The sequence below is a fragment of the Amblyraja radiata genome, chromosome 19 (assembly GCF_010909765.2).
Source record: "Amblyraja radiata isolate CabotCenter1 chromosome 19, sAmbRad1.1.pri, whole genome shotgun sequence".
Classification (NCBI taxonomy): domain Eukaryota; kingdom Metazoa; phylum Chordata; class Chondrichthyes; order Rajiformes; family Rajidae; genus Amblyraja; species Amblyraja radiata.
In genome coordinates, this window is record NC_045974.1 from 4,276,874 (window position 1) to 4,304,550 (window position 27,677).

At 45.6% G+C, this 27,677-nt stretch overlaps 1 protein-coding gene across 1 annotated transcript; it reads left to right on the top strand.

Annotated features, from left to right (window-relative positions):
• On the top strand, window positions 1–27,677 carry LOC116984250 (bcl-2 homologous antagonist/killer-like). Its single transcript, XM_033038367.1, has 8 exons — window positions 1–94; window positions 3,556–3,685; window positions 3,815–3,869; window positions 5,534–5,621; window positions 21,680–21,809; window positions 23,342–23,485; window positions 24,663–24,843; window positions 25,542–27,677. Exons 1-8 carry the CDS (start codon window positions 1–3, stop codon window positions 25,644–25,646), a joined length of 927 nt encoding a protein of 308 aa, XP_032894258.1. The 3' UTR covers window positions 25,647–27,677.

Genomic DNA, 27,677 nt, shown 5'->3' on the forward strand with positions numbered 1-27,677 from the left:
ATGGCTGATTTCTCCACTGTAGAGGAAGCCACGTTGGAAAAGGTGCTGAGCAGATTTGAAAAGATGCTGGTGAACCTCTTCCTCACTTGGAAAGGTGGGGAGGGAGATTGCAACCTTCACATGGTCCGCCCTGTTTCGACGAATGCAATCAACCTGACGTGCACAATCAAATAAGGTCAAATAGAACAAGTTGTCCTACAACTTTAGGCTGTGCACGCCATAGGCAAGAAGAAGAAGGAGACTTGTAAAGGTTGTTTATGTACCCGGGTTGTGGTGAGAAAAGAGGGGGAGGGGACAGGTATGAAACCTCCTAAAGTGACAGGGAGGGGTGGGAAGAACGGGCCAGGGTGTCGTGAAGAGAGTGGTCCCTGTGGCAAGGCCAAGTGGGAGGTTAGACTGGACGATGTGACTGGTGGTGGAATCACACCACTTCCCCACCTACTTTATTAATTCTGACTCGCTAGGCAGAGTGGCAGCAAAGGGCATGTGGTAGGGAAGTTGTTGCAAAAAGCACCAAGTGCCGGAGAACAAGTGGGCCAACACTGAGCATTGATGACTGGTTGTAGATTCACCAGACACCACACATGCTGGAATCTTGAGCAACACACAAAGTGCTGGAAGAACTCCGCGGGTCAGGCAGCATCTGTGGAGGGAAAGGATAGGTGGCATTTCAGGACGGGACCCTTCAGGGGGAAGAAAGCTGGAAAAAGAAGCGGGTCTCGGGGCAAAGCCTGGCAAGTGATAGGTGTATACAGATGAAGGGGAGAGGGGTGAATGGTAGATGGGTGGGGTACGTGACAGAGGCTGGAGATGAGCAAGAGACAGAATGAGACAAAATGGTGTCAGATAAGGAGAAAGGAGTGATAGGGAAAGCGGAGGGAGGGATATGGGTTGAAGGGAAGGGGGGGGAAGGGGGGGGGGGGGAAAGGGGGGGGGGGGCTAAGGGGAATGGGAGATTTTGGTTCATATTCGATTCAATTGAAATTCAATTCAACATGGAAACAGGCCCTTTGGCCCACAAAGACCATCAACCACCTATTCAAAATAGTTTTTTTTTGTGTTATCTCACTTTCACATCCACTCCCTGCACACTGGGGGCAATTCACAGAGGGCAAATTAACCTACAAACCCGCATGTCTTTGGGATGTGGGACGAAACCTGAGGACCCGGAGAAATCCCGCAATGGTCACAGGGAGAATGTGTAAACCGCATCTTTGGTGTAAACTCTACAACTGGGGTGGGGAACCTGCGGCCTTCCAGGCCAATAAGTGCGGCCTTTTGAATGAATCCAAATTTTGTAGAACAAATCCTTTTATTTTTATTAATATGTTTTTGTTCGTCTTTTATTATTTTTATTTTAATCTTAAAAAGAACGTATTTAAAATACCAAAGAGTAAAAGAAGATCCAACAAAATATTCCTCCCCTTTCTGTGTGATATCATGTCAAAGCAAAATGACTTGAATGTTTCTTTGCAAGGTAAAACTAAGTCTATATATGATATGTGGCAAAAAATCCAAGCATTTCGAAAATAAGCAATATTTTTTCATAACACTTCTTCAAAAAGAAATTTCGGATGAACATTTTCCCCAGTTAGCGCAGGTCATTGATGAGCAGGAAGATTAATGCGAATCATTTGAAGAATACGCAGCTGTTATAGACTTATTAATTAAAGAATACAATGAAAGGTTCACTGAGAATCATGACTTCACACTGAAATTAGCATTTCAACCTCACCTAGTTGATGTCTCCAAGGCTCCTAAAGAACTACAGATGGAATTGATTGAGCTCTCAGAAGATGACATTTTAAAATCCTTATTTGACGCTAAGAAAGATCCGATTGAAATATGGAAAAATGCAATGGAATACCCATGTCTTCGGCAACATGCACAAAAAATGCTTTCTTGCTTTTCAACCACTTGTTGCTGTGAATCTACATTCTCCTACCTAACCCAAATCAAGATGCCCTTAAGGTCACAATTTTTTTTCTTCATTTTCTTAAAGTTAGTACATAGTAGTTAGATTTTTACAAAATAATGTACATTTTGAAGTATATCTAATTGAAGTTTTTTGGATGTGGCCTTATTAGATTGCAGCTAACTAAATGTGGCATTCCAACATGAAAAGGTTCCCCACCCCTACTCCTCACAGACAGCATCCGGTCATGATCAAACCTGGGTCTCTGTTGTTGTGAGGAAGCAGCTCTACCCACTGTGCCCGCCCTAACGAATGTGGGAAGGGGGTTGAATGGAGCTGGGCACCGATGGTGGTGGAAGAAATGAGAGTGCCCATGGATGAGGGAGTAGAGGTGGTGGATATTACTGGAAGTTGAGAAATTCAATGGTCATGGATTGTAAGCTTCCCAAGCAGAGGATGAGGTGACAATAGACAGTAGACAATAGGTGCTGGAGTAGGCCATTCGGCCCTTCGAGCCAGCACCGCCATTCAATGTGATCATGGCTGATCATCCCCAATCAGTACCCCGTCCCTGCCTTCTCCCCATATCCCCTGACTCCGCTATCTTTAAGAGCTCTATAGACAATAGACAATAGGTGCAGGAGTAGGCCATTCGGCCCTTCGAGCCAGCACTGCCATTCAATGTGATCATGGTTGATCATCCCCAATCAGTACCCCGTTCCTGCCTTCTCCCCATATCCCCTGACTCCGCTATTTTTAAAAGCCCTATCTAGTTCTCTCTTGAAAGCATCCAAAGAACCCGCCTCCACCGCCCTCTGAGGCAGAGAATTCCACAGACTCATCACTCTGTGAGGAAAAAGTGTTTCCTCGTCTCCGTTCCAAATGGCTTACTCCTTATTCTTAAACTGTGGCCCCTGGTTCTGGTCTCCCCCAACATCGGGAACATGTTTCCTGCCTCTAGCGTGTCCAAGCCCTTAACAATCTTATATGTTTCAATAAGATACCCTCTCATCCTTCTAAACTCCAGCGTGTACAAGCCCAGCTGCTCCATTCTCTCAGCATATGACAGTCCCGCCATCCCGGGAATTAACTTTGTAAACCTACGCTGGGAGCCCTCAATAGCAAGAATGTCCTTCCTCAAATTAGGGGACCCAAAACTGCACACAATACTCCAGGTGTGGTCTCACTAGGGCTCTGTACAACTGTAGAAGGGCCTCTTTGCTCCTATATTGTGATCAGCCATGATCACAATGAATCAATGGCGGTTTCTTTCTTGGTTTCTTGGTCCTCCAAAATATTCCAAATGGAATTTAAACTGGAGGTGGTGAAGGGAGGGCTTAAGCCAGAAAGGGTTATTGGGAAGAAAGAGCTACTTTAAAAAGCGGTGCTGGCTCGAAGGGCCGAATGGCCTCCTCCTGCACCTATTTTCTGTGTTTCCATTCGATTCCTCTTGTTATAAAGGCCAACATGCCATTCGCTTTCTTCACTGCCTGCTGTACCTGCATCTAACTCACTCTCTCTCTCTGGTGCTGCTCAAAAATTATAAAGGAGCTATATATACATATATATATATATATCCTCTATATTTTGAGCTATATATCCTCTATAAACTTTGGTGCTGCTCCTCCAGCCCTCCCCAGGTGACCTGGTGCTGATTGGTCGCCGTTGGCGCCGGCCGCTCGGCCCCTCCCTGGGGGAGCAGCCCGCCGTGTGCGCAGGCGCGGCAGCAGCAACAGCAGCAGGTGGAGCGCGGGACGGAGTGACGCTGCTGTGAGTGCGGAGCTGTCCGCTCAAACCCCGCCAACCCCGAGCCCCCCCCCCCCCCCGTCCCCCCCCCCGTCCCCGCACACCGACCCGCCGCAGCCCACACTAACCTCAGCTTTGTGTTTCCACCCGCAGGGCGGCTGTCGCGACCCCGACTGAAGAGAGTAAGAGATCCGAGGGAGGCCTGAGGGTAAGAGACCGGGGGGGAGTGAGTGAGGGGGGAGGGAGAGGGCCGGGCCTTCCCGCCGCCACCACCACAAGGGCAGCGGCGGACAATGTCCCCCGGGTGGGTTCAGAGATGGTCTCAGAGCGGTTGGGGGGGGGGGGAGGGGATCAGGGTGATCACAGGGTCTGGGGAGGGGGTGGGAGTGTTGGGGATGGGGGGAGGGATGAGATGGGATGTGGGGGGGGGGGGGGGGAGGGATGAGGCAAGGGGGAGGGAGGGGTGATAGTGGGGATCAGGGTGATCCCAGGGTCTGGAAGTGAGGGTGGTTAGAAATTCTTCCAGGGTTGGAGGGGTGTCAGTGATGATCCCACGATTGGACCATCCCCCCATCTCTAGACTCCCCCCCCCCCCCCCATCTCTAGACTTCCCCCCCCCATCTCTAGACTACCCCCCCCATCTCTAGACTTCCCCCCCCCCATCTCTAGACTCCCCCCCCATCTCTAGAACCCCCCCCCCCATCTCTAGACTCCCCATCTCTAGACTCCCCCCCCCCCCCCAATCTCTAGACTCCCCCCCATCTCTAGACTCCCCCCTCCCCCCCTCATCTCTAGACTCCCCCCCCCCCTCATCTCTAGACTCCCCCCCCAGCCCCTGTCCAGCTCCAGGTTTGCTGATGTGAACTGATCATGATCCCACCCATTGGTGCCGGCATGAATCCAGTTGCCACCTCCCTCTCACCCTGTGTTGCAGGTGGGGAGAGAGGATATGAACACCACACACTCTGGGCAGGTGACGTGACCACTCGTGATGGGGACCCAGTGATGTGGGACCACACCCATGACCCTATCACCCCAGGGAGGGATCTAGTGAAGAGAGACACAAAATGTTGGAGTAACTCAGTGGGACAGGCAGCATCTCTGGAGAAAATGGACAGATGATGTTACGGGTTTGGACCCATAAGACTGTCTATCTTTCATATAAACCAGCATCTGCAGTTCATTTTTATTATTTTGGCTGGTGCAAACAGGCTCGTGGTCAGGGGAGGAAGGTGCGGACAAATCCTGGCCTGAAAACAGGTGTGAAACTTGTGGCCGGCACAGACATGGAGCTGGTGTTCTGCTTGCACCAGCCTGTTCTTTGATATCTCTGCCCCCAGCTTGATCAACAGTAGAATGGTGGCCTGTCGATCTTTCAGTCCGATTTGGGAAGAGAAATGTCTTCCTCGGCACTGCTGGCATGTCTGGCATCTGTTTTGATCTTGATTAGTAAGGGAGCCAAGGTTAAGGGAAGAAGGCAGGAGAATGGGGAACATAAGTGATAGGAGCAGAATTAAGCCATTCGGCCCATCAAGTCTACTCTGCCATTCAATCGTAGCTGATCTATCTGTCCCTCCTAACTCCATTCTCATGCCTTCTCCCCATAACCTCTGACACCCATCAAGGGCGAAAGGGGAAAATAGATCTGCTATGATCGAATGACGTAGTAGACCGATGGGCTGAATGGCCTAACACTGCTCCTATGTGGTATGGTCTTAATTGGAATTGGAGCCAATTCCACACAGGTAATTCTATTTCTGAAAATAGGAAGAAGGCATTGAAATACTCGGGCAATCTGACGTTGATTTAAAAAGAATGAAAACATTTTAAAACTATTATTTATTTCAACAATGTGTTTCATCCTTCTAACAGAACTACTTTATAATGGCATCTGGAAACAGTGGTGATTCATGCAGGTCATGTTCAGCCCGTGAAGAGAAGAACAGCGAGACTGATGCAGGTTTGTCTCCATTTGATGCAAATGGATAGCTGGCAGGCATTTCCAATTGATCCTTTGGTGTCTATATCAACAGTACACGGTGATTAAAATATCTCAGGTCAAGGTTTCAGATTGTCAAAGTTTCAGGATCACTCAATGAGAGTAAGTGCTGGTTTGCAAGTCATAAAGTGTAGACAGTGGAAATGTGAAATAACAAAAACTCAGCAGATCAAGCAGCATCTCTGGAAAGAGAGTTATCTGGTAAATCCATTAACAAGTCTAAAATTGAAAAGACTAGGCTTGTATTCACTGGAAATTTAGAAGGATGAGGGGGATCTTATCGAAACATATAAAATTATTAAAGGACTGGACAAGCTAGATGCAGGAAAAATGTTCCCAATGTTGGGCGAGTCCAGAACCAGGGGCCACTTAGAGACTGAGACTCATTTAAGACTGAGGCGAGAAAAAACGTTTTCACCCAGAGAGTTGTGAATTTATGGAATTCCCTGCCACAGAGGGGAGTAGAGGCCAAGTCACTGGATGGATTTAAGAGAGAGTTAGATAGAGCTCTAGGGGCTAGTGGAGTCAAGAGATATGGGGAGAAGGCAGGCACGGGTTATTGATCGGGGACGATCAGCCATGATCACAATGAATGGCGGTGCTGGCTCGAAGGGCCGAATGGCCTCCTCCTGCACCTATTTTCTATGTTTCTATGTGCAATTGTAGAGAGGGAAAACTAACAAAGACATGCAAAGCTCCAAAATGTATCAGAGATGTTGTTGAATCCCGACAACTTCAGTGAAAACTCCACAAACAAGGTCACCCTGGCCCAACCCTAACAGCGATATACCCTTTGCCCCGTCCTCTCTGCAACCTAATCTTTTTTCTCTATGATAATGAAGGGTCTGAAATAATATCTTCACTTTGTTTCTTCTAACCGTCTCAATATATGCAGCATTTTCTGTTGTTATTACAGCTTTTGATGCATTGCCTCCAATCTTGAAAATATATTTATAAAATCTGCACAAAGTGTATTGTCAAACACATGCATTGTTAGATTGCCATTAATTATTCCACTTCAGGTCAGTAAAGTGACCAGTTTTGCCCAATGAAACATGACTAACTGAATCATCCTACCACAACCGCTAATTATATTGGGAGCAATTTTGGGCACCATATCTGAGGAAGGATGTGCTGGCTCTGGAGCGTTTACAAGAGTGGAGGTTTACAAGAATAATCCCAAGAATAAGTAGGTTAACATATGATGATGAGCGTTTGAGTTTAGAAGAATGGGGGGGGGACCTCGTTGAAACGTACACAATAGTGAAAGGCTTGGATAGAGTGGATGTGGAGAGGATGTTTCCACTAGTGGGAGAGTTTAGGATTAGAGGTCATAGCCTCTGAGTTAAAGGATGTTCTTTCAGGGAGGAGATGAGGAGGAATTTCTTTAGTCTAAGGGTGGTGCATCTGTTGAATTCTTTGCCACTGAAGGCTGTGGAGGCCAAGTCAGTGGATATATTTAAGGCAGGGATAGATAGATTCTTGATTAGTACAGGTGTCTGGTTATGGGAAGAAGGCAGGACAATGGGGTTAGGAGGGTTAGTGGCGGAGTAGACTTGCGGGCTGAATGGCCTAATTCTGATCCTAGCACATGACCCTATGACAACCAGAGAGCAGCCCTGAACAACGATCTACCTCATTGGTGACCCTTGGACTATCCTTGATCGGACTTTACCGGCTTTACCTTGCACTAAACTTTATTCGCTTATCATGCATCTATACACTGTAAATGGATCAGTCATAATCATGTATTGTCTTTCCACTCTTTGGTTAGCATGCAACAAAAGCTTTTCACTGTACCTCGGTACACGTGACAATAAACTAAATTGAAACTTGTCTATCGAAGCTGGCTGCTGTTGGCCTTGGCCAGCTGTTCAATCTAAAGTGAATTTAGGTCATGTACAAAATTATAGACAGGAGACTGCAGATGTTGCAAACTGGAGCAACAGCTGGAACTCCGTGGGCCAGGCAACATCTCTGGAGGCATGGTGGTGGTTGACGTTTTGGGTCTTGATGCAGGGTCTCGACCCGAAGCATCGCCCGCCTTTAGCTTCCAGAGAACCTGCTCGATCCGCTGAGTTCTTCCAGCCATTTATTGCAGGCATCAGGTCTCGTAAAATGCAATGTTTACTTTAATGTGAGCTGACTTAATGTTCAGATAGGGAACCTGGGCACACGATCCTTGGACTTGCTGCTGCCAGGATTTGGTTCACATTTGTTTTTTATTTGCATTAATTAGTGCACTATATTTTAAACAAAACTAAATCTGTGAGAAGCAACCACGTACTGTACTTCATGTATTGTGTATTGGTTTTCTGTATTCTGATCAGTTTTCTGTACTGGTCATTTACTGACTAATCTGTCACTTCAAAGGCTACTGGAAACATTAGGGAAAGATTTATTTTTGTTGACAATTACAGTCTGCTTATCTTGGATGCTTTAGCTTTTAGTTTAGTTTCGAGATACAGCATGGAAACAGGCCCTTCTGCCCACACAGTCCATGCCGACCAACAATGGCCCTTAATCTAGTTCCATCCTACACACTAGGGACAATTTACTGAAGCCAATTAACCCACATGTATCTGTACACTGTGGGTGGCATGATTGTCTTCCCGTTGACTGGCTAGCACGCAACAAAAGCTTTTCACTGTACCTCGGCACACGTGACAACGAACAAAGCTGAACTACAATCCTGCACACCTTTTTTGATGTGGGAGAACACCAGGGCACCTGGAGAAAACCCACATGGGCACAGGGAGAACGCACAAACTCCGAAAAGACAACACCCCTAGTCTGGGTGTCTGACGCTGCAAGGCAGAAACAGTGCCACTGTGCCAGTTCTAAAGACTTATGTGACTGAGTTATCTGGAGCTGTTCATCACTCCAAGGAGGAGGGTGGGATGTGAATGGGTGCCAGAGAGTCATAGTTATGTATGCAAATGCTATGAAGTGTTGGTTGCTATTGTACGCAGGTGGTTTGTGTGGACGATTGTATCCTTTAGAGCCCGTGTCAGGGGTACCCCTGTTGTGCAAACATTAACTACATATCTATACAATTAATCAACAGTTCATAAACATAACACAGTCAGGGTAGACATTCTTGCATCATAATGGACTTGTTGGATTGGCAATGCAGTGGGGTATTAAATGAGCCAGTAATGCATCTTTTCATTGAATGTTAGGCTGCCCAAGACTGGGGCTGGGGACATGGGGAGGAGAGGGAGAGGTGGTGATAAATAGGTATATTTTGTAAGTGGGAAAATAATGTCAGGAAGGACTAGGTTGGAGAGGGAAGGTGGTCTGGATCAAGCCTGTGGTCAGGAGTCGGGTGGGTGGGAGAATCTGGAAAGACCGCAAGAAATCGCAGAGTTGTGGACGCGGTCCAGACCTTAGGACAAACCAACCTCCCTTCCACTCATTCCATCCACACCTCACGCTGCCTCGGCAAGGCCACCAGCATAATTAAGGACCAGTCTCACCCCGGTCACTCCCTCTTCTCCCATCAGGCAAGAGGTACAGAAGTTTGCAAATGCAAATCTCCAGATTCAGGAAAGTCTTTTGTTGCAACTGAATGGTCCTCTCATCAGCTGAAGTGCGGTCCTGACCTCCCATCTACCTCACTTTGAGCTCCCTTTTATCGGACTGCATTGTTATATCTTTGCGCTAAATGTTGTATCCTTTATCTGAGCACTATGGCTGACTTCATTGGATTCATGGATCGCCTTTTCTTGAATTGAATTGAATCCTTTATTTGTCATTCAGACCTTTCGGTCTGAACGAAATGCTGTTGCCTGCAGCCATACATGTAATAATAACAAAACACAATAAACACAAATTAACATCCACCACAGTGAGTTCACCAAACACCTCCTCACTGTGATGGAGGCAAAAGTCTTAGAGTTACTGTCTCTTCCCTCCTCTTCTCCCTCTGCGCCGAGGCGATACCCCACCGGGCGATGGTATCAGTCCCACGGTTCAAGCTCCGCGGCCCGGGGGTGGTCGAAGCTGCCGCCCTCCAGTCCAGCGGAAGCAGTTGTTGCAAAGGGTGCTCCGGAAAACAGGCACCAGCCTGTGACCTGCGAGCTCCCGACATTGTCCTCCACTGGCCCGCGGCCGAGCCCCGGATCCAGGTCGCCGCCGCCTCAGCTGCCGGAGCACCGTCTCCGCCCCGCACCGGGCCGCCCACAAGGCAGCGTCTCGGCCCCGCACCGGGCTGCCCCCACGGGAGCACCTTCCAGCCGGGAGCCGGTCCGCCCTCACCGGAGCGCCTTCCAGCCGATAGCCGTGCCGCTCACACGAGAGTGTCTCAGCCCCGCACCGGGCTGCTCACACGGGAGCGCCTTCCAGCCGGTAGCCGTGCCGCTCACACAGGAGTGTCTCAGCCCCGCGCCGTCCGCCCTCACCGGAGCGCCGAGTCGTGCCGCTACCCGGACGTCGCCACAGCTCGAAGACGGCCAGCCTCGCGTTGGTGAGTCCTGGCTGGCTCTACCTCCGGACCCTCGAGGTCGGTCGCAGGTTGGAGGCCGCCAGCTCCGCCATTAGGCCTCAGCGCAGACGGGGGAAGAGAAGGGGGATACGACAAAAAAGTCGCATTCCCCCAAAGGGAGAGACAGCAAGCTCTGTTTCACCCTCCCCCCACACACATAACACCACCTAATAACCAAAAAAATTACTAAACTAGACAAAAAAAACAACACAAAAAGTAAAAACAGACAGACTGCAGGCGAGCCGCAGCTGTATCACAGCGCCGCCACTTTCTTTGACTGGATAGCATGCAAACAAAAGCTTTTCAATGTATCTCAGTGCACGCGACGATAATAATAAACTAAACTAAATTAAACCAAGCCTGGGATTGAGTTGTCAGGATCTGGGGATCAGGGATGAACACGGGGTGATTCTGGATCAGTGCTTGGTGTCTCAAGCCACGGGAGTGGTCACAGTTCTGAGGGGCCTCCTTCAGTCTAGATCTAGATGCAGTATGCTGAAAAGCTCTAGGTAGATCATCACTCAGCACTGGACAATTTTATACTGGACAATTTTTACATTTATCAAGCTAATTAACCTACAAACCTGTACGTCTTTGGAGTGAGAGGAAACCGAAGTTCTCGGAGAAAACACACGGGAAGAACGTACAAACTCCAGGGAGAACGTACAAACTCCATCTGGGGCGAGTGGGGGTGTCAGGAAGGGTGGGGGGGGGAGGTTGATCGTAAGGTCAGGCAGATTGAAGTGACCTTGGGGTGGGGTGTTGGGAGCATTGGTCACCCCTGAAAGAAGTGCGTGGGGAATGGACAGTGGATGAGCCAGGAAATGCCCAGTTAGATTTGCAGAGGACAGCGTCTGGTAACATCATTATTGAGTTTCACACTTGGAAAACTCGATTATCAATTGCATAACACTGTTGGATGTTGTGGTAGAAATGTGTAAGCTGTAATGCTTATCTTGCCTTCAATCTATATTGCATTGAAAGGCAGTTTATTAATGCCATGTCATCATGACTAAATTGATGCCTCTCTCTCACCCGAGGCTCAGAAGGTGGTGAATTTAAATTACATCTGTACACAAATATTTTAGGCTGACTCACTTGAGCTCTGCTATGAAAATGCTACTATGTTAGTCGAAGAGATTTTAATCACAGGCAAAAACAGAATTGCTCGAAGAACCCAGTCAGTAAATCAGCATCTGTAGAAAGAAAAAAAACAGTTAATACAGAACTGCAGATGCTGGTTTACAAACAAATAGACACAAAGTGCTGGAGGAACTCAGCGTGTTGGGCAGCATCTTTGGAGAACATGTTTACGTCGGGATCCTTTAGTAACTTGCATGTCTTTTAAGTTTTAGTGTTTTTATGTTGATTTTTGTTTCACTTTTTAATGTACAAATCGTTTAATTTTTATTTTATTAGTATTTGAACATTTCTGAATGTTTGAGTTTGTTTTTTGACAATATAACAGACGGCATGGTGGCGCAGCAGTAAAGCTGCTGCTTAACAGCACCAGAGACCCAGGTTCAATCCTTACTACGGGTGCTGCCTGTTCATGCTGGTATTGTGGTTCTCCCCATGACCTATGTGAGTTTTCTCTGGTTTCCCAAACACTTAAGGCGGACAGATTTGTAGGCTATTTGGCTTGGTAAAATCGTAAATTGTCCCTATTGTGTGTTAGTGTGTGGGGATCGCTGGTCGACACGGACACAGTGGGCCGAAGGGCCTGTTTCCGCACTGTATCTCTAAACTAACCTACACAGTCAACAGTGTAAGTAGGGGGATGTGGCTAGCTGGATGTGGAATATTTTTCAGCTATTTTCAATAGACAATAGATGCAGGAGTAGGACATTTGACCCTTCGAGCCAGCACCGCCATTCAATGTGATCATGCCTGATCATTCATAATCAGTACCCCTTTCCTGCCTTCTCCCCTTATCCCTTGACTCCGCTATCTTTAAGAGCTCTATCTAACTCTCTTGAAAGCATCCAGAGAACCGGCCTCCAACAGAGAATTCCACAGACTCACAACTCTGTGTGAAAAAGTGTTTCCTTGTCTCCGTTCTAAATGGCTTACCCCATATTTTTAAACTGTGGCCCCTGGTTCTGGACTTCCCCCAACATCTGGAACATGTTTCCTCCCTCTAGCGTGTCCAAACTCTGAATAATCTTATATGTTTCAATAAGATCTCCTCTCATCCTTCTACATTCCAGAGTATACAAGCCCAGCCGCTCCATTCTATCAACATATGACTGTCCCACCATCCCGGGAATTAACCTGGTGAACCTACACTGCACTCCCTCAATAGCAAGAATGTCCTTCCTCAAATTTGGAGACCAAAACTGCACACCAAGTCTGGTCTCACTTGGGCCTTGTACAAATGCAGAAGGGCCTCTTTGCTCCTATACTCCACTCCTCTTGTTATCATGCGTAGTTTATTCCAGCTCCTTGTATAATGCTCACACTTAGACCTGCTGCTTTGTATGGCCTTGCTGATGAGGGCATTTTGAGCCTGTGCTTTTTATTTTTGCATTACTATCATAATCCGCTGTATTACAGGATTTTCTACTACATATTCTTCTTAGGCGGTTGTTATCAGTTAAACAACTAGGAGGGTGGAATTGAATAACTTGAATTGAACGCTGCTTGAATAACTTTTGAAGGGAATCATATTGAGCGAGAAAGATTTACAGAGCTATGGGATAAATATAGGCAAAGCTGTTAAACAATCTTTGGTTTGGAACCTAGCACAGTCATGATGGGCCGAATGGCACCCTGTACCTCCACTTAGATAATTTCCTGTTATAGATAGTTTTTACAATGCCTGAAGGAGTTCTAAATGTCTTGTGTGTTTGGTGCCAGAGGAATGATACATGTGCAGGTTTTTGTCATTGATAGCATGGAAATCGCCCCTTCACTCCAATTCTATGTTATCCCACTTTTACTTCCGCTCCCTACACACTAGGGGCAATTTACAGAGGGCTAATCAACCTACAAACCCGCACGTCTTTGGGATGTGGGAGGAAACCAGAGCACCCGGAGGTCACAGAGAGAAGGAACAAACACCTCACAGACAGCACCTGAGGTCAGGATCAAACCCGGGTCTCTGATGCTGTGAGACAGTGGCTCTACCAGCTGTGCCATTGTGCCCCCCTTCTAAGGGTAGATTAGGGCATTTAATTTGGTGACTGACAGTGTCTTTATCCAAAGAGATTCATGCTGGTGTTGTGTTTAGAAACATAGAACATAGGTGCAGGAGTAGGCCATTCGGCCCTTTGAGCCTGCACCGCCATTCGATATGATCATGGCTGATCATCCAACTCGGTATCCCATCCCTGCCTTCTCTCCATACCCCCTGATCCCTTTAGCCACAAGGGCCACATCTATCTCCCTCTTAAATATAGCCAATGAACTGGCCTCAACTACCTTCTGTGGCAGAGAATTCCACAGATTCACCAATCTCTGTGTAAAAAATGATTTTCTCATCTCGGTCCTGAAAGACTTCCATCTTATCCTTAAACTGCGACCCCTAGTTCTGGACTTCCCCAAAATCAGGAATAATCTTCCTGCATCTAGCGTGTCCAACCCCTTTAAGAAAGAACTGCAGATGCTGGAAAAATCGAAGGTAGACAAAAATGCTAGGGAAACTCAGCGGGTGAGGCGGCATCTATGGAGCGAAGGAGTGGGTGACGTTTCGTGTCGAGACCCTTCTGGTGTTGTGGTTCTTTACAAGCAAAAATATTTTGTGAATATAGACAAAATGCTGGAGTAAGGCAGCATCTGTGGAGAAATGGAATAGGTGAAATTTTGGGTTGAAACCCTACTTCAGAAGGAGTCTTCAGTGTAAACCAGCATCTGCAGTTTGTTTGTACACAATATTGTAAGTGACTTGAAGTGAGCAATAATTGGAGTTCATTGCATGTGTACAAATATTGACAGGGAAGGAGTGAAGATCCAAGGTTGACTTGGTGCAGTGCTAAAGTTGCTGCCTAAAACCCCTGTCCCACGGTACGAGTTCATTCCAAGAGCTCTCCCGAGTTTGCCCTGATTCCTACTCGGAGATTTACGGTAATGGCCGCTCGTCCGTACTCGGGGCTCTCGTGGACATTTTTCATTGTGTTGAAAAATCTTAATGAGTCTTCCCGTGCTTACCTGCCGTTAGCGAGTCTTCCCGAGTACCTACCGTTAGCGCTAAGAGACATCCCCGAGCTCCGACGTACCCGCTACGTTCATTCTTCGTGCTTACCACGAGTTTGATTTTTTAAACTCGGGAGAGCTCTTGGACTGAACTCGTACCGTGAGACAGGGCTTTTACAGCGCCAGAGACCAGGGTACGATCCTGACTATGGGTGGGTGCTGTTTGTATGGCGTTTGTACATTCTCCCTGTGACTGCATGGGTTTTCCCCAGGTGTGTAGGATAGTGATAGTGCACAGGGATCGCTGGTCAGTGCGGAATCGGTGGGTCGAAGGGCCTGCTTCCACGCTGTATCTCTAAACTAAAGTACTGAATATATAATGAGTGTCAAATCTGCAGAAAGCCAGCAAGTGCCTGGGAGCAAACAAATACTCCGCACAGGACCTGCCCTTCAATAAACATGTGACAGTTGAACCTTCCCAGGAGTTCTGTGCATCTGCCGACATTTGCATCAATATTCAAACAATCTTGGAGTTTGAACTCTGAGCCTTTATCGACATATATTTATGCTGTCTCGTTTACTGATTAACTGAAGGCTTTCAGGCTGTGGGGTGTTTATTATTATCAGGTAGAATCATAAATGTTTAATTTAATTATTTTATTTCAAAGGAATATTTTTTTTATTTGAGTGCATAAACCTTTGCCCCTTTCGGTAGCTTCCTGCTGTTGTGCCCGTACAGATAGGAAGTGGATATGTGCCAAGGCCCGGTTTGTGGCCCATTGTTCTCATCGTGTTCCAGCAGGTGGTCTGGCAACTATACAGGCAGTTACTTCTTTAACTAATAGAGCACAATATTTGTGTCCAGTGTGCCAGACTTATTCCAAAATTACTCCCAGAAACCCATCACACGAAACGTGTATTAATTTAAATATACGCACCAAGTTGTGTCAGGCAGCAGCTGTGGAGGGAAGGTACAGGTGACGTTTTGATTCGGGACCCTTCTTTAAACCTGTCGTGGAGCTACATAGTGTCTGTCAGGGTCATGTCCTTGACGACGTGTTAATGCTGGAAATGGCTGCTTAATGCCTGCCCTTACCTCATTCATTTCAGTGAAGGCTGATTAACACAAGCATTGTAAGAGTCTGAAGAAGGGCCCTGACCTGAAACATCGTCTATCCATGCCCTCCAGAGATGCTGCCTGACCTGCTGAGTTACTCCAGCACTTCAGGGCAGCACAGTAACACCGCAGTAGAGTTGCTGCCTTACAGTGCCAGAGACCCGGCTTTGATCCTAACTACAGGTGCTGTCTGTATGGGGTTTGTACGTTTTCCCCAGGTTCTCTGGTTTCCTCCCACATTCCAAAGATGTGCAGGTTTGTAGGTTAATTGGCTTTGGTAAAAATGGTAAAATAATCCCTTGTGCGTAGGATAGTGTTAGTGTATGGGGTGATCACTGGTTGGCATGGACTCGGGCCAAAGGGCCTGTTTCCACGCTGCATCTCTAATGTCAAAAGTAAAGTCTGTGCATTTCATAGAAACATAGAAAGTAGATGCAGGAGCAGGCCCTTCGAGCCAGCAACGCCATTTAATATGATCATGGCTGATCATCCAAAATCAATACCCCATTCCGGCTTTTTCCCCATATCCCTTGATTCCCTCAGCACTAAGAGCTAAATCTAACTCTCTCTTGAACATATCTAGTGGATTGGCCTCCACTGCCTTCTGTGGCAGAGAATTCCACAGATTCACAACTCCATGGGTGAAAATGTTTTACCTCCTAAATGGCCTACCCCTCATTCTTAAATTATGACCCCTGGCTCTGGACTCCCCTAACATCTGGAACATTTTTCCAGCATCTACCCTGTCCAATCCTTTTATGTTTCCATAAGCACTCCTCTCATCCTTCTAAATGCCAGCGAATATAAGCCCAGTCGACCCATTCTTTCATCATACGTCAGTCCCGCCATCCCGGGAATTAACCTGGAATTAACCTAGTTTAAGTCTCCTTCTATAAACCCAGCAACTGAAGTTGCTTGTGTCTCTGACAAAAGCATTGATCTGTGCCTTGCCCTGGGTATCACAGTGGCACCACCTGCTCCATGGCTGGTTTCAATGGCATTAACGTATCAATGGGGGTTGCATTGTTTGATAAAGTATTGTGATCCCACTGTCAATAGAAACGATTGCCGTGACAATCTCCAAAGCACCTCCCTTGGCTAACCAGCAGTCTGCGATTTTTTGGTGGCAGTTCTGTTCACCCTGGGGAGATCACATGTAAACTGTTTACTTTTTGAACACTGGTTCTCGTTGGCATTAACTAGTTTATCTCACTGATCCATAAATCCTGAAAGATGGCCTCTGCCTAGTAAGATATAAATAGAACTATTTTGGAGTTTCGAATATGACGGGCGTGGACGAGAGTTTAGCATTGTTTACATAGCATTGGAACACAGTGTGGTGCGGTGTGATCAAATTACATGTTATTCCATGTGAAGGGTAAATATCACATCATTCTCCTCTGACTGCAATATGCCGACACACTCATCACTGTGTTAATGGCTGTTAATGTCAACCCGGAAATATCGTGCAGTACCATTGGTTTCAGAAACATAGAAAATAGGTGCAATATCAGTAGAAATTGGAACAGAGCTTCTTATAGACAATAGGTGCAGGAGTAGGCCATTCGGCCCTTTGAGCCAGCACCGGCAATTCAATATGATCATCCAAAATCAGTACCCCGTTCCTGCTTTCTCCCCTTGTCCTTTGATTCTGTTTTGCCGCAGAGCAGGGGTGAAGGAAAGAGTGTTCACGTGGCGGCCCTGTTTCCACTCATCTTTCCACCGCCATCACGCACACGACATTGCATGCAGATGCCGAGAAGTGTGTTCAGCTCTGGCTGAAGAACTTCTAATCTTGTGTGTGGACTCGACAAGAAGAAGCCACAGAGCACCACTGAGGGAAAGATATAATAAGCAGCTGTTTTTTAAAAGCCCGTTGTTCCACAGCAGTTGTAGCTCGAGTGTGATGGGGCTGTTTACGCAATGTGAAATCGGGAATCAATTTTTACTGAATTTTTAGCTGAAGTCTAAATTTTTCACTGTGCCAAACATCAGCTTCTGTTCCTATGATCCTTGATTTAGGTAGAGAACATGTTGGGGTTAAGGCAGTGCCCTGAGGTTCCCCATGGTTATATTATTAAAGGATATTTCTGGCTAGGAAAGGTCTACCAATTGTATTAATTGAGCCAACAGATAGATTCTTGCCATAGAGGGAGGTCAGAGAAGGTTCACTAGACTGATTCCTGGGATGGCAGGACTTTCATATGAAGAAAGACTGGATAGACTCGGCTTGTACTCGCTAGAATTTAGAAGATTGAGGGGGGATCTTATAGAAACTTACAAAATTCTTAAGGGGTTGGACAGGCTAGATGCAGGGAGATTGTTCCCGATGTTGGGGAAGTCCAGAACAAGGGGTCACAGTTTAAGGATAATGGGGAAATCTTTTAGGACTGAGATGAGAAAAAAAAAATTTACACAAGAGAGTGGCGAATCTCTGGAATTCTCTGCCACAGAAGGTAGTTGAGGCTAGTTCATTGGCTATATTTAAGAGGGAGTTAGATGTGGCCCTTGTGGCTAAAGGGATCAGGGGGTATGGAGAGAAAGCAGGTACAGGATACTGAGTTGGATGATCAGCCATGATCATATTGAATGGCGGTGCAGGCTCGAAGGGCCGAATGGCCTACTCCTTCACCTATTTTCTATGTTTCTATTACCCCTTTACTTCGTTTTCCAGGAAGTAACAGTGTCGTTATGTTTTAGTGTATCAATTTGCATACAAAGTGGGTCTGTAAAACTAATGTACAGCTGTTCTGTTGTAGCTGTTTCAATTTAATACTGTGGCTTTATTGTCAATATACTTGAGAAAAACACACGTCATTTTTTTTTTGCTTAAACCAGTTATCAGAAATATATATTATGTTTGCCTTATGAACTTTAAGTTTATGAAAGAGAAAGAAAGAGATTAATAAAGACATATAATAATTTTTATGTTGGGGTTCCCTGAGACATGAAAATTATTTCAAGGGTTCCGCAAGGGTAAAAAGGTTGAGAAACGCTGCTTTAGACTGTTAAAACGGAAACTATTTTATTCTTCCTTTTGATAAATGTGCAGAAGTGACTTCTGTTGAGCAATAAGTAGTGGTGTAACTCAGTGGTTCAGGCAACATCTCTGGTGGGAATGAACAAGCAACATTTCAGGTTGGGACCCTTTTATTCCCTCCACAGATGCTGGTCGACCCTCTGAGCTACTCCAGCACTTAGTGTTTTGCACAGATCCCAGCATCTGCAGTTCCTTGTGTCTCCACTCTTGACTCTGTTGACAAAAGAAAGCTGTCCAGTAGCGTATCAGTCAATGAGGCGGTTTCGTTTTCTGTTGGTGCATTATCAGTTGCTCCTGATTACATGGTTATTGTTTGTGTATTTAGTCTGAAGCATTTTCTCCTGGGCTACTGTTCTTTTGTCTGGCGGGGTGTGGTGGATTAATTTAACAGGTGTTACACAGTCTGGTTGTTGTTATGGCCACTGGGTACTGTGATCTCCCAACGATTGTGTGAGTGCATGTGAAACACAGTACAGCAAGCCACAGAGTCGCTTGCAAACATACACTCTTCTTTCACGATGACGTGGGTCACGGGGAAGTTTGCAGGAGAATGTAATATCTTCAATCGTAACAGGAAATAAGTTGTTTTTTCCAGCTTTTATTTATTAATGGTTTGAAAATACCTTGGGCATGTGACTTTTTTTTCCTTGCTTGGGTGAAAGAAGCAGATGGTAAATTGACTTTCTAACAGTATTCACAAGTATACACCGGTGATTCATTCTTGTGGACACTCAGGCCGGTGTAGAACCGAACACTATGTAACCTGTGTACTGCAGGTGCTAGATAAATCGAAGGTAGACACAAAATGCTGGAGTAACTCAGCGGGTGAGGCAGCATCTATGGAGAGAAACAATGGGTGACGTTTTGGGTCTCAAACACAAACCAATATTATAATGTAAAATGGAGTGTTTACCATGAAGGTAGAGTTGCCTGTGAGGTGGCAACGCTGGGTGTCCAGCAATCTCTGTGTATGAGCACTTTGCAGCGTCACCACAGGTCCCCAACAGGTCAAAGCAGGTCATGGACCCAACTCCTGCTCCCTTGTGCACTCTCTCTCATCTGCTCACACGCGCTCTCTCTCTCTCTCTCTCTCTCTCTCTCTCTCTCTCTCTCTCTCTCTCTCTCTCTCTCTCTCTCTCTCTCTCTCTCCGAAAGGCCAAATGGCCTCCTCCTGCACCTATTTTCTAAAGGAAAATATACTGCAGGTTTGACAGTGAGCTAAAGGCAAGAAGTGAAGGAAAAGGTAATCAACCAGCAAACGTAATTGTAATATTCTCCTGAGATAAATGCTCATAACAAAATAGTAAGTGCTCAATGGAGCTTTATAAATGATAATAAAAGAACACAGATGGTTACAAATGGCAGATAACTACATTAACAGTGCCTGTTTTGCTTGTTTTCAAGCAAACACTTTGTGCCTGGAGGGGAGGATTACATTGTGTAAATTTGGCTTGGCTATTTACATTCCATGTTCAGTTCAGTATCGCCTGGTAGGACACAGAGTGCTGGAGTAACTCAGCGGGTCAGGCAGCATCTGTGGAGAACATGGATAGGTGACGTTTCACAGAGTGCTAGAGTAACTCAGCGGGTCAGGCAGCATCTGTGGAGAACATGGATAGGTGACGTTTCACAGAGTGCTGGAGTAACTCAGCGGGTCAGGCAGCATCTGTGGAGAACAAAGATAGGTGACGTTTCACAGAGTGCTGGAGTAACTCAGCGGGTCGGGCAGCATCTGTGGAGAACATGGATAGGTGATGTTTTGAATTGGGACCCTTCTTTAGACTGATTCAGTTCTTCAGACTAAAAAGAGTTCAGACCCTAAACGTCACCTATCCATGTTCTCCAGAGATGCTGCCTGACCCGCTGAGTTACTCCAGCACCCTGTGAAACGTCACCTATCCATGTTCTCCACAGATGCTGCCTGGCCTGCTGAGTTACTCCAGAATGTTGTGTCTTCTTTTGTAAACCAGCCTCTGCAGTTCCTTGTTTCTAGTATGTGCGTGTGTGTATTTGACCATAGTGAACATCACAATTAATTGGAATATTTGCACCAGTTTTGACCCAGTTTTGAGGTAGATCTGTGGGCTGGGCTGCACAACGCACGATTATTGTCAGAAAGCCAGGGAAGGGTAATCTTGTAAGAGTGGCTACAATAACATGGTCCTTGCATTAAATGTCACTCCATTATCCTGTATCTGTACACTCAATGGCTCGACTGTAATCATGTGTTGTCTTTCTGATGTTTAATTTTATATTTGTGCATTCTTATTTTCACAATTGTTTAAAAAAATCTGAATTTTGTATTAATATAAACTTTTTTGTTATCTTAACTTCTGCATTAGTTTTATGAATATTATGAATAATCTTATTTCACGTGCATATTCAAAGCAAGACAGACCTGGATCAAATTTATGAAAATACGTTCTTAGTCAAGTTTTAGATAAATTTCACAAAATGCTGGAGTAACTCAGCAGGTCAGGCAGCATCTCTGGAGAACACGTGGCGTTTAGGTGACGCAATAGGTGACGTTTCAGGTCTAAATTTAAGCGTGAATTTTATTGTTTAGATAAAATTAATTGTGGCACGCTGCGAACTTCTGATGTGATACTTTAACAGTAAATCAATAATAAATAAAAATGCAAAATACAGGAAAGGCCGTGTATGTGCGGAGGGAGAAATCAGTGTCAGAAATGATCTAGGTGCAATGATGAATGCATTGATCTAGGTGACCCCTGGTGGAAGGGGCTTAGTCTGCAGGATGAATGTTGTCAGCAGAGGTTGAATTGTTGAGCTGTAAATTATCCAATACAATAAATCTAAATAGATAATAGGTGCAGGAGTAGGCCATTCGGCTCTTTGAGCCAGCACCACCATTCAATGTGATCACGGCTGATCATTCACAATCAGTACTCCGTTCCTGCCTTCTCCCCATATCCCTTGACCCTGCTATCTTTAAGAGCTCTATCTAACTGTCTCTTGAAAGCATCCAGTGAATCGGCCTCCACTGCCTTCTGAGGCAGGGAATTCCACAGATTCACAACTCTCTGGGTGAAAAAGATTTTCCTCATCTCCGTTCTAAATGGCCTTTCCCTTATTCTTAATGGAAACAAAGTGCTGGATTAACTCAGCAGGTCAGGAAGAAGGGTCTCGACCCAAAACGTCGCCTACCCATGTTCTCCCGAGATGCCTCTCTTTGAGGTAATTGCGTGTTTCATGTTTTTTTAATTCTCTGCCACATCCAGAGCTGAGTGAGGTTGACGGAGTGGAGGAGAGTTTGCGGGATGATGTCTACAACCGGTATCGGAGCGAGGGACAAGAGGATGTCAACACTGGAGTGGCAACAGTTGTGGACCCGTTGCAGATATGTGCCAGGTATGTGGCCGTCCAGCACAGAATGGGCCAATGCATTCACGACCACCATTATGCCCATTAGCACTGATCCCATATGCCAGCATTACAACTGTATCCTTCTATGCCCTATCTATTTAAGTGTCACCTTAACCATAAGCCCTATGATACCCCGATCATGGGAAAACGACTGATTTTGTACCGTTATGCCCCTTTAATAATCTTTTATACTCATGTCAGGTCATCCCTCAGCCTCCTTTGCACCAGGGAACACCAGGCCAGCCTATCCAATCTCATCCCATAACTAACCCATCCCACTGAATCTTGCTCTGCTGTCTCTCTAGTAGTGAATCTCTTCTGTTCCAAAGTCCCTCAACGTCGCTCCCAGAGCCTGGGAATTGTATTAGGAAAAGGTAGACAAAATTGCTGGAGAAACTCAGCGGGTGAGGCAGCACCTATGGAGCGAAGGAAATAGGCGCCGTTTCGGGACCCGAAACGTCACCTATTTTGTTCGCTCCATAGATGCTGCCTCACCCGCTGAGTTTCTCCAGCATTTTTGTCTACGTTCGATTTTCCAGCATCTGCAGTTCCTTCTTAAATATTAGGAAAAGGGTTCTGTTTCTCAACACAAAAGTTCGGTACCAATTACAGAGAATCATTTTAATCAGGCGCCCCAACCTAAAAAGTCACCCTTTTTTTTCCCAGAGGTGCTGCCTGAGCCGCTGTGTTGCTCGAGCTCTTTGTGTCTTATCATTGTCTTTAGCAGTGTTATCCCTCTGAGGTTGGAAGAAATTAGTTCAAAGAGCTGAGCACAAAGCCTTGTGCATCTGCATTATCTTGCGTCTGAAACTAATAATTGATACTTGTTGACTCTGAACTTTTTTTCTCGTGAAAATGCACGAGACTTCAGATATGTCGTGGTTATAATGTGTGGAGGTGCTTCAGAAGTCAATAGACAATAGGTGCAGGAGTAGGCCATTTGGCCCTTCCAGCCAGCACTGCCATTCAATGTGATCATGGCTGATCATCCCCAATCAGTACCCCGTTCCTGCCTTCTCCCCATATCCCCTGACTCTGCTATTTTTAAGAGCCCTATCTAGCTCTCTCTTGAAAGCAACCTGCCTCCACCTCCCTCTGAGGCAGAGAATTCCACAGACCCACCACTCTCTGTGAGAAAAAGTGTTTCCTTGTCTCCGTTCTAAATGGCTTAGTCCTTATTCTTAAACTGTAGCCCCTGGTTCTGGACTCTCCCAACATCGGGAACATGTGTCCTGCCTCTAGCGTGTCCAAGCCCTTAACAACCTTATATGTTTCAATGAGATTTCCTCTCATCCTTCTAAAGTGTTTTAATTCCGGTGATGAAGATCTTGTTCTGGATGGAACGGGTCAGTAAAGAACAATGAATGGAAGAGGGAATATGGAGGAAAGTGAATGGTGTTTGGCCCATGGGTTTTTCTTCAAGGTCATTAGGACCCAAAGGTTTTTTTGTGATATGATATGATGTAATATGAAGGCTTGGATTTTTTAAATTGTACGTTTGAACGTTATTTCCTCAGTTCCTCGGTGGAAATAGGGCACCAGTTGGCCATCATCGGAGACGAGCTCAATCATCAAAAGAACAGACAATTCCAAGATGCCGGCATCTATCTTCCCCTCGCATTCCAATGTGGGTGCGAATCCATCCACAGAGCTGCTGAAAGGTTCGTATTACAGCTTATCCGTCAATATCTTCAGAATTGAACATAGCCATGGCTTCTCTCGTTAGTCTAGTTTAATATCATCATATTTACTGAGGTACAGTGAAAAACATTTTTGTTGTCAGGCAGTTCTTACAACTTAAGTTGTCAATAATGCAATCCTAACACAACCTTGCAATAGATTAGCCATGATCAAATGGCAGAGCAGACTTGATGGGCTGAACGGCCTCATTCCGTTCCTGTATCATAGTCTTTATACTCCATTGGGCTGCTCGGTGGTGCTTAATTACTCCATATTTTCATACTTTGTTAAGAAAACTTCAAACATAACTAAAGGCGATGGAATGATGTTAAAAACATTGCATAGATCATATGGAAGCGTCTTTTACAAAGACTATTTTCTAAAGCACAACCACATAATTTAATGACTAATATTAATGCAGTGTCATTTAGGTTTACATTTATTATTGTCACTTGACCTGGGGAACAGTGGAAAGCTGTTCTACAGCTGCTGAGAGAATGGAGTGGGATGGAGGTGTGGGGGAGGGGGGAGATGGGGTACCACCATGAAGTACCACCTCCAGTTTAAATTCCATTTGGAATATTTTGGAGGACCAAGAAACCAAGAACCAAGGAGTGACTAGCCTTCTAATCTTATTGAAACATATAAGATTATTAAGGGTTTGGATGCGCTAGAGGCAGGAACCATGGTCCCAATGTTGGGGGAGTCCAGAACCAGGGGCTACAGTTTAAAAATAAGGGGTAAGCCATTTAGAACAGAGACGAGGAAACGCTTTTTCTCACAGAGAGTTGTGAGTCTGGTTCTCTGCCTCAGAGGGCGGTGGAGGCCGGTTCTCTGGATACTTTCAAGAGAGAGCTAGATAGGGCTCTTAAAGATAGTGTAGTCAGGGGATATGGGGAGAAGGCAGGAACGGGGTACTGATTGGGGATGAGCAGCCATGATCACAATGAATGGCGGTGCTGGCTCGAAGGGCCGAATGGCTTACTCCTGCACCTATTGTCTATTGCATGCTATCCAAACAGATCAGATGCAAATCTATTCAAACTCGAGTATCATAGATGGCACAAAGGGGAAGATACAGAGTGCAGAATATAGTCTCATGCTGATTTATGTAAATATTTAACAGTTTTGTTTTGTTAACAATTTTCAACCGCACAGGTTATTTGATAACGACATAAACTGGCGTCAAACAATCACTCTGCTGAGTTTCGGCTACAAGACTGCGAGGTACTTCTATCGTAGGGGACTGATGGAATCTTTTGGCAGAGTTACAGAACATGTGGCAAAGATTCCAGCAAAGAATCAAATCACTCGATGGGTTGCAGATTGCGGAGGCTGGGTGAGTGCACATCATGGTATCAGCAACATGCGGGTGATTGAAATTCTGCCTCACATTTGTTTGTCAATTGAGAAATTGGGGGGGGGGGGGGGGGGGGGGGGAGTGGGACTAATTCTAAACAGCGTGTTGTAAACATGGGTTAAATATCAGAGTTGAAAAGGTTTAGATTTGAGGGAATCCTGTCGAACAAACATATTGAGTTGCCTTTATTAAGTATCCAATGTGGTCACCAGAATACCAATATCATATTAGCAAATGGAGGTGGGGCCGTTACTTTACAAAGGGAAATGGTCATAAAGGTACACACTTTGTGGTGGCACAGTGGCGCAGCGGTAGAGTTGCCGCCTCACAGCACCAGAGACCTGGGTTCGATCCCGACTACGGGTGCTGTCTGTACTGAGTTTGTACATTCTCCCCGTGACCTGTGTGGGTTTTCTCCGAGATCTTCGGTATCCTTCCACCTGCCAAAGGCGTACAGGTATGTAGGTTAATTGGCTTGGTGTATGTGCAAATTGGCCCTTGTGTGTGTAGGATAGTGTTAATGTGTGGGGATGGCTGGTCGATAAGGACTCGGTGGGCCTGTTTCCGCGCTGTATCTCTAAAACTAAAAAACTGAAACTAAATAGAACAAAGAGAGAGGGTTTTTGTGCCTGTCTAAGGTTTGTTAATGTGAGCTTATTTGTCTTGTTGTTTTGCAGACCACTGCCCTTACCCTGGAGAATGCCACCCTGAAATGGCTGCTTGGGATCTTGGTGGTTGCCATGCTGGCAGTGGCAATTGCCCACAGGATTTACCAGCTCTAAGCCCTGGCTGGTGCTGGATCGTCAAAGCTGGCCTTGACCAAGCATTGCCTTCGCTCCACCCAGGTGGTGGATCTTTTTTTTATTATCCAACTTGAATAACAGAAATAATTTTTTCTAAATCTTTTTAGATATTTAAGATTTTTTTGGGAAAAGTGCTGGGCCACACATGTTTTCTAAACTTTTATAAGTATAATATAATGAAACTATGTCCGGCTGTTACTGGTAACGGTCTACATTGATTGCTTAGACGGGTGTTTGCGGTAGTTTTTCATATTGTTTTCTATGTTGCAGTGATGAACATGGTTATATCATTGCATTAGAATTAGCAGATGCAGAAACACTAACATATATGTTTGAAATGATTTCCACTTCCAGTCATTTGTCTATTTTGGGCAAAATTGCCATTTTAATTTTGCAAACAGTGTTTTTTACTTGATTTGATGCTAGTATTGAACCATCCAGATGTTATTTTGAACCTCGCATGTTTAACTGATGAGAGCAGGGCACTTTGGCCATTGAGAGGGTGCGGTGGGCAGTAGACGGTAGTTGACAGTCATGGTGGCGCAGCGGTAGAGTTGCTGCCTTACAGCAAAATACTGCGCCAGAGACCCGGGTTCGATCCTGACTGTCTGTATGGAGTTTGTACGTTCTCCCCGTGATCTGCGTGGGTTTTCACCGATATCTTCGGTTTCCTCCCACACTCCAAAGACTCCAAAGACGTGCAGGTTTGTAGGTTAATTGGCTTGATAAAATGTTTTTTAAAAATGCCCAGTGCTGAGTGATGCTCTACCTAGAGCTGTTCAGCGTACTACATCCAGATCCAGAATAGAATACAACCTCCATTGCATAGTTGCCTGGGTGTAAGGGGGGGGGGGGGGGTCTGGGATGTAATTCCTGCCATTGAGTATCCAGGATGTAAATCCAGTATGTTTAGGAGAAAGCGTCTCCAAACCACCCCCCTAAACCAGGAGTGCACTTTACCGTTCTCCCCCCCCCCCCCCCCCGTCTTGCACACACCCGGGGGCTGTTAAACATCCCCCATCTAACCTCACTGGGTAACTGCAGTTATACCTATAATGTTATCTTGGCTGTTTGTATTTGCCATCTATTTCATTGGATTTACAATGGTGCCCATTTGATTGCACTTTGTGTTCAGGCTGCAGAACCACTGAATTGATTTCTAAATTTCAATCTTTCAACAGAATTGTATGCTGCATTAAATGCATTTTCTATTGCTTGACTCACTGAAATCAACTTTTGCGTTTCCTCTCCTTATTTCTGTCTGACTCCAGCCAGCCAAAGCAGTTACAGCATAGACATGGTTTGAGATGTTCCTTGACTTATTGCTGTTAGAGTAATGTGCAGCATCTCAGACCACACCCTTCCTTCCAGAGATGCTGCTTGTCCCGCAGTTACTCCAGCCCTTGTGGGGAGCTCTTCTCTCACTGGATACCTTCAAGAGAGAGCAAGATAGGGCTTTTAAAGATAGCCCTCTTAAAGATAGCCTAGTCAGGGGATAGGGGGAGAAGGCAGGAACGGGGTACTGATTGTGGATGATCAGCCACGATCACAGTGAATGGCAGTGCTGGCTCGAAGGGCCAAATGGCCTACTCCTGTACCTATTGTCTAGTGTCTATTAGCCAAAGCATACCTTTGTATATGAGAGGGCGTAGAGGTCTGAATCCAGGCCATAACTACTTGTTCTATTTGCTATGAGTGATATGAATTCAGAAGTTTTAATTTTCTAAACGGGCAGATTCTTCTATAACGAATTACCATTTTCACAAAAAGTGATTCTACATTTGCTGGCCCGAATGCAATGTAAAGTGTATTTAAAGGAATGTGTTTTTTTAATTGGAAACCATCATCTTGATGTAGATATAATAAGTGTTGCAGGACGCATCAGTTGCCACCTATTGCTGAGAAGATAACTTGTACAATCTTTAAACGTGAAAGAGCAGTACATTCCTTTATGTATTTCATTCATGATCCTTTGAATACTGGAATAAACAACCTCTACCTTGCCAGAAA

What these genes read in the sequence shown, in the direction of transcription:
- LOC116984250 (XM_033038367.1), top strand. Translation starts at nt 1, where the DNA reads ATGGCTGATTTCTCCACTGTAGAGGAAGCCACGTTGGAAAAGGTGCTG. An exon ending in CCTCTTCCTCACTTGGAAAG is followed by an intron (nt 95 to 3,555) that starts GTGGGGAGGGAG and finishes AGCCCTCCCCAG; the next exon opens with GTGACCTGGTGCTGATTGGT. An exon ending in CGGGACGGAGTGACGCTGCT is followed by an intron (nt 3,686 to 3,814) that starts GTGAGTGCGGAG and finishes TTCCACCCGCAG; the next exon opens with GGCGGCTGTCGCGACCCCGA.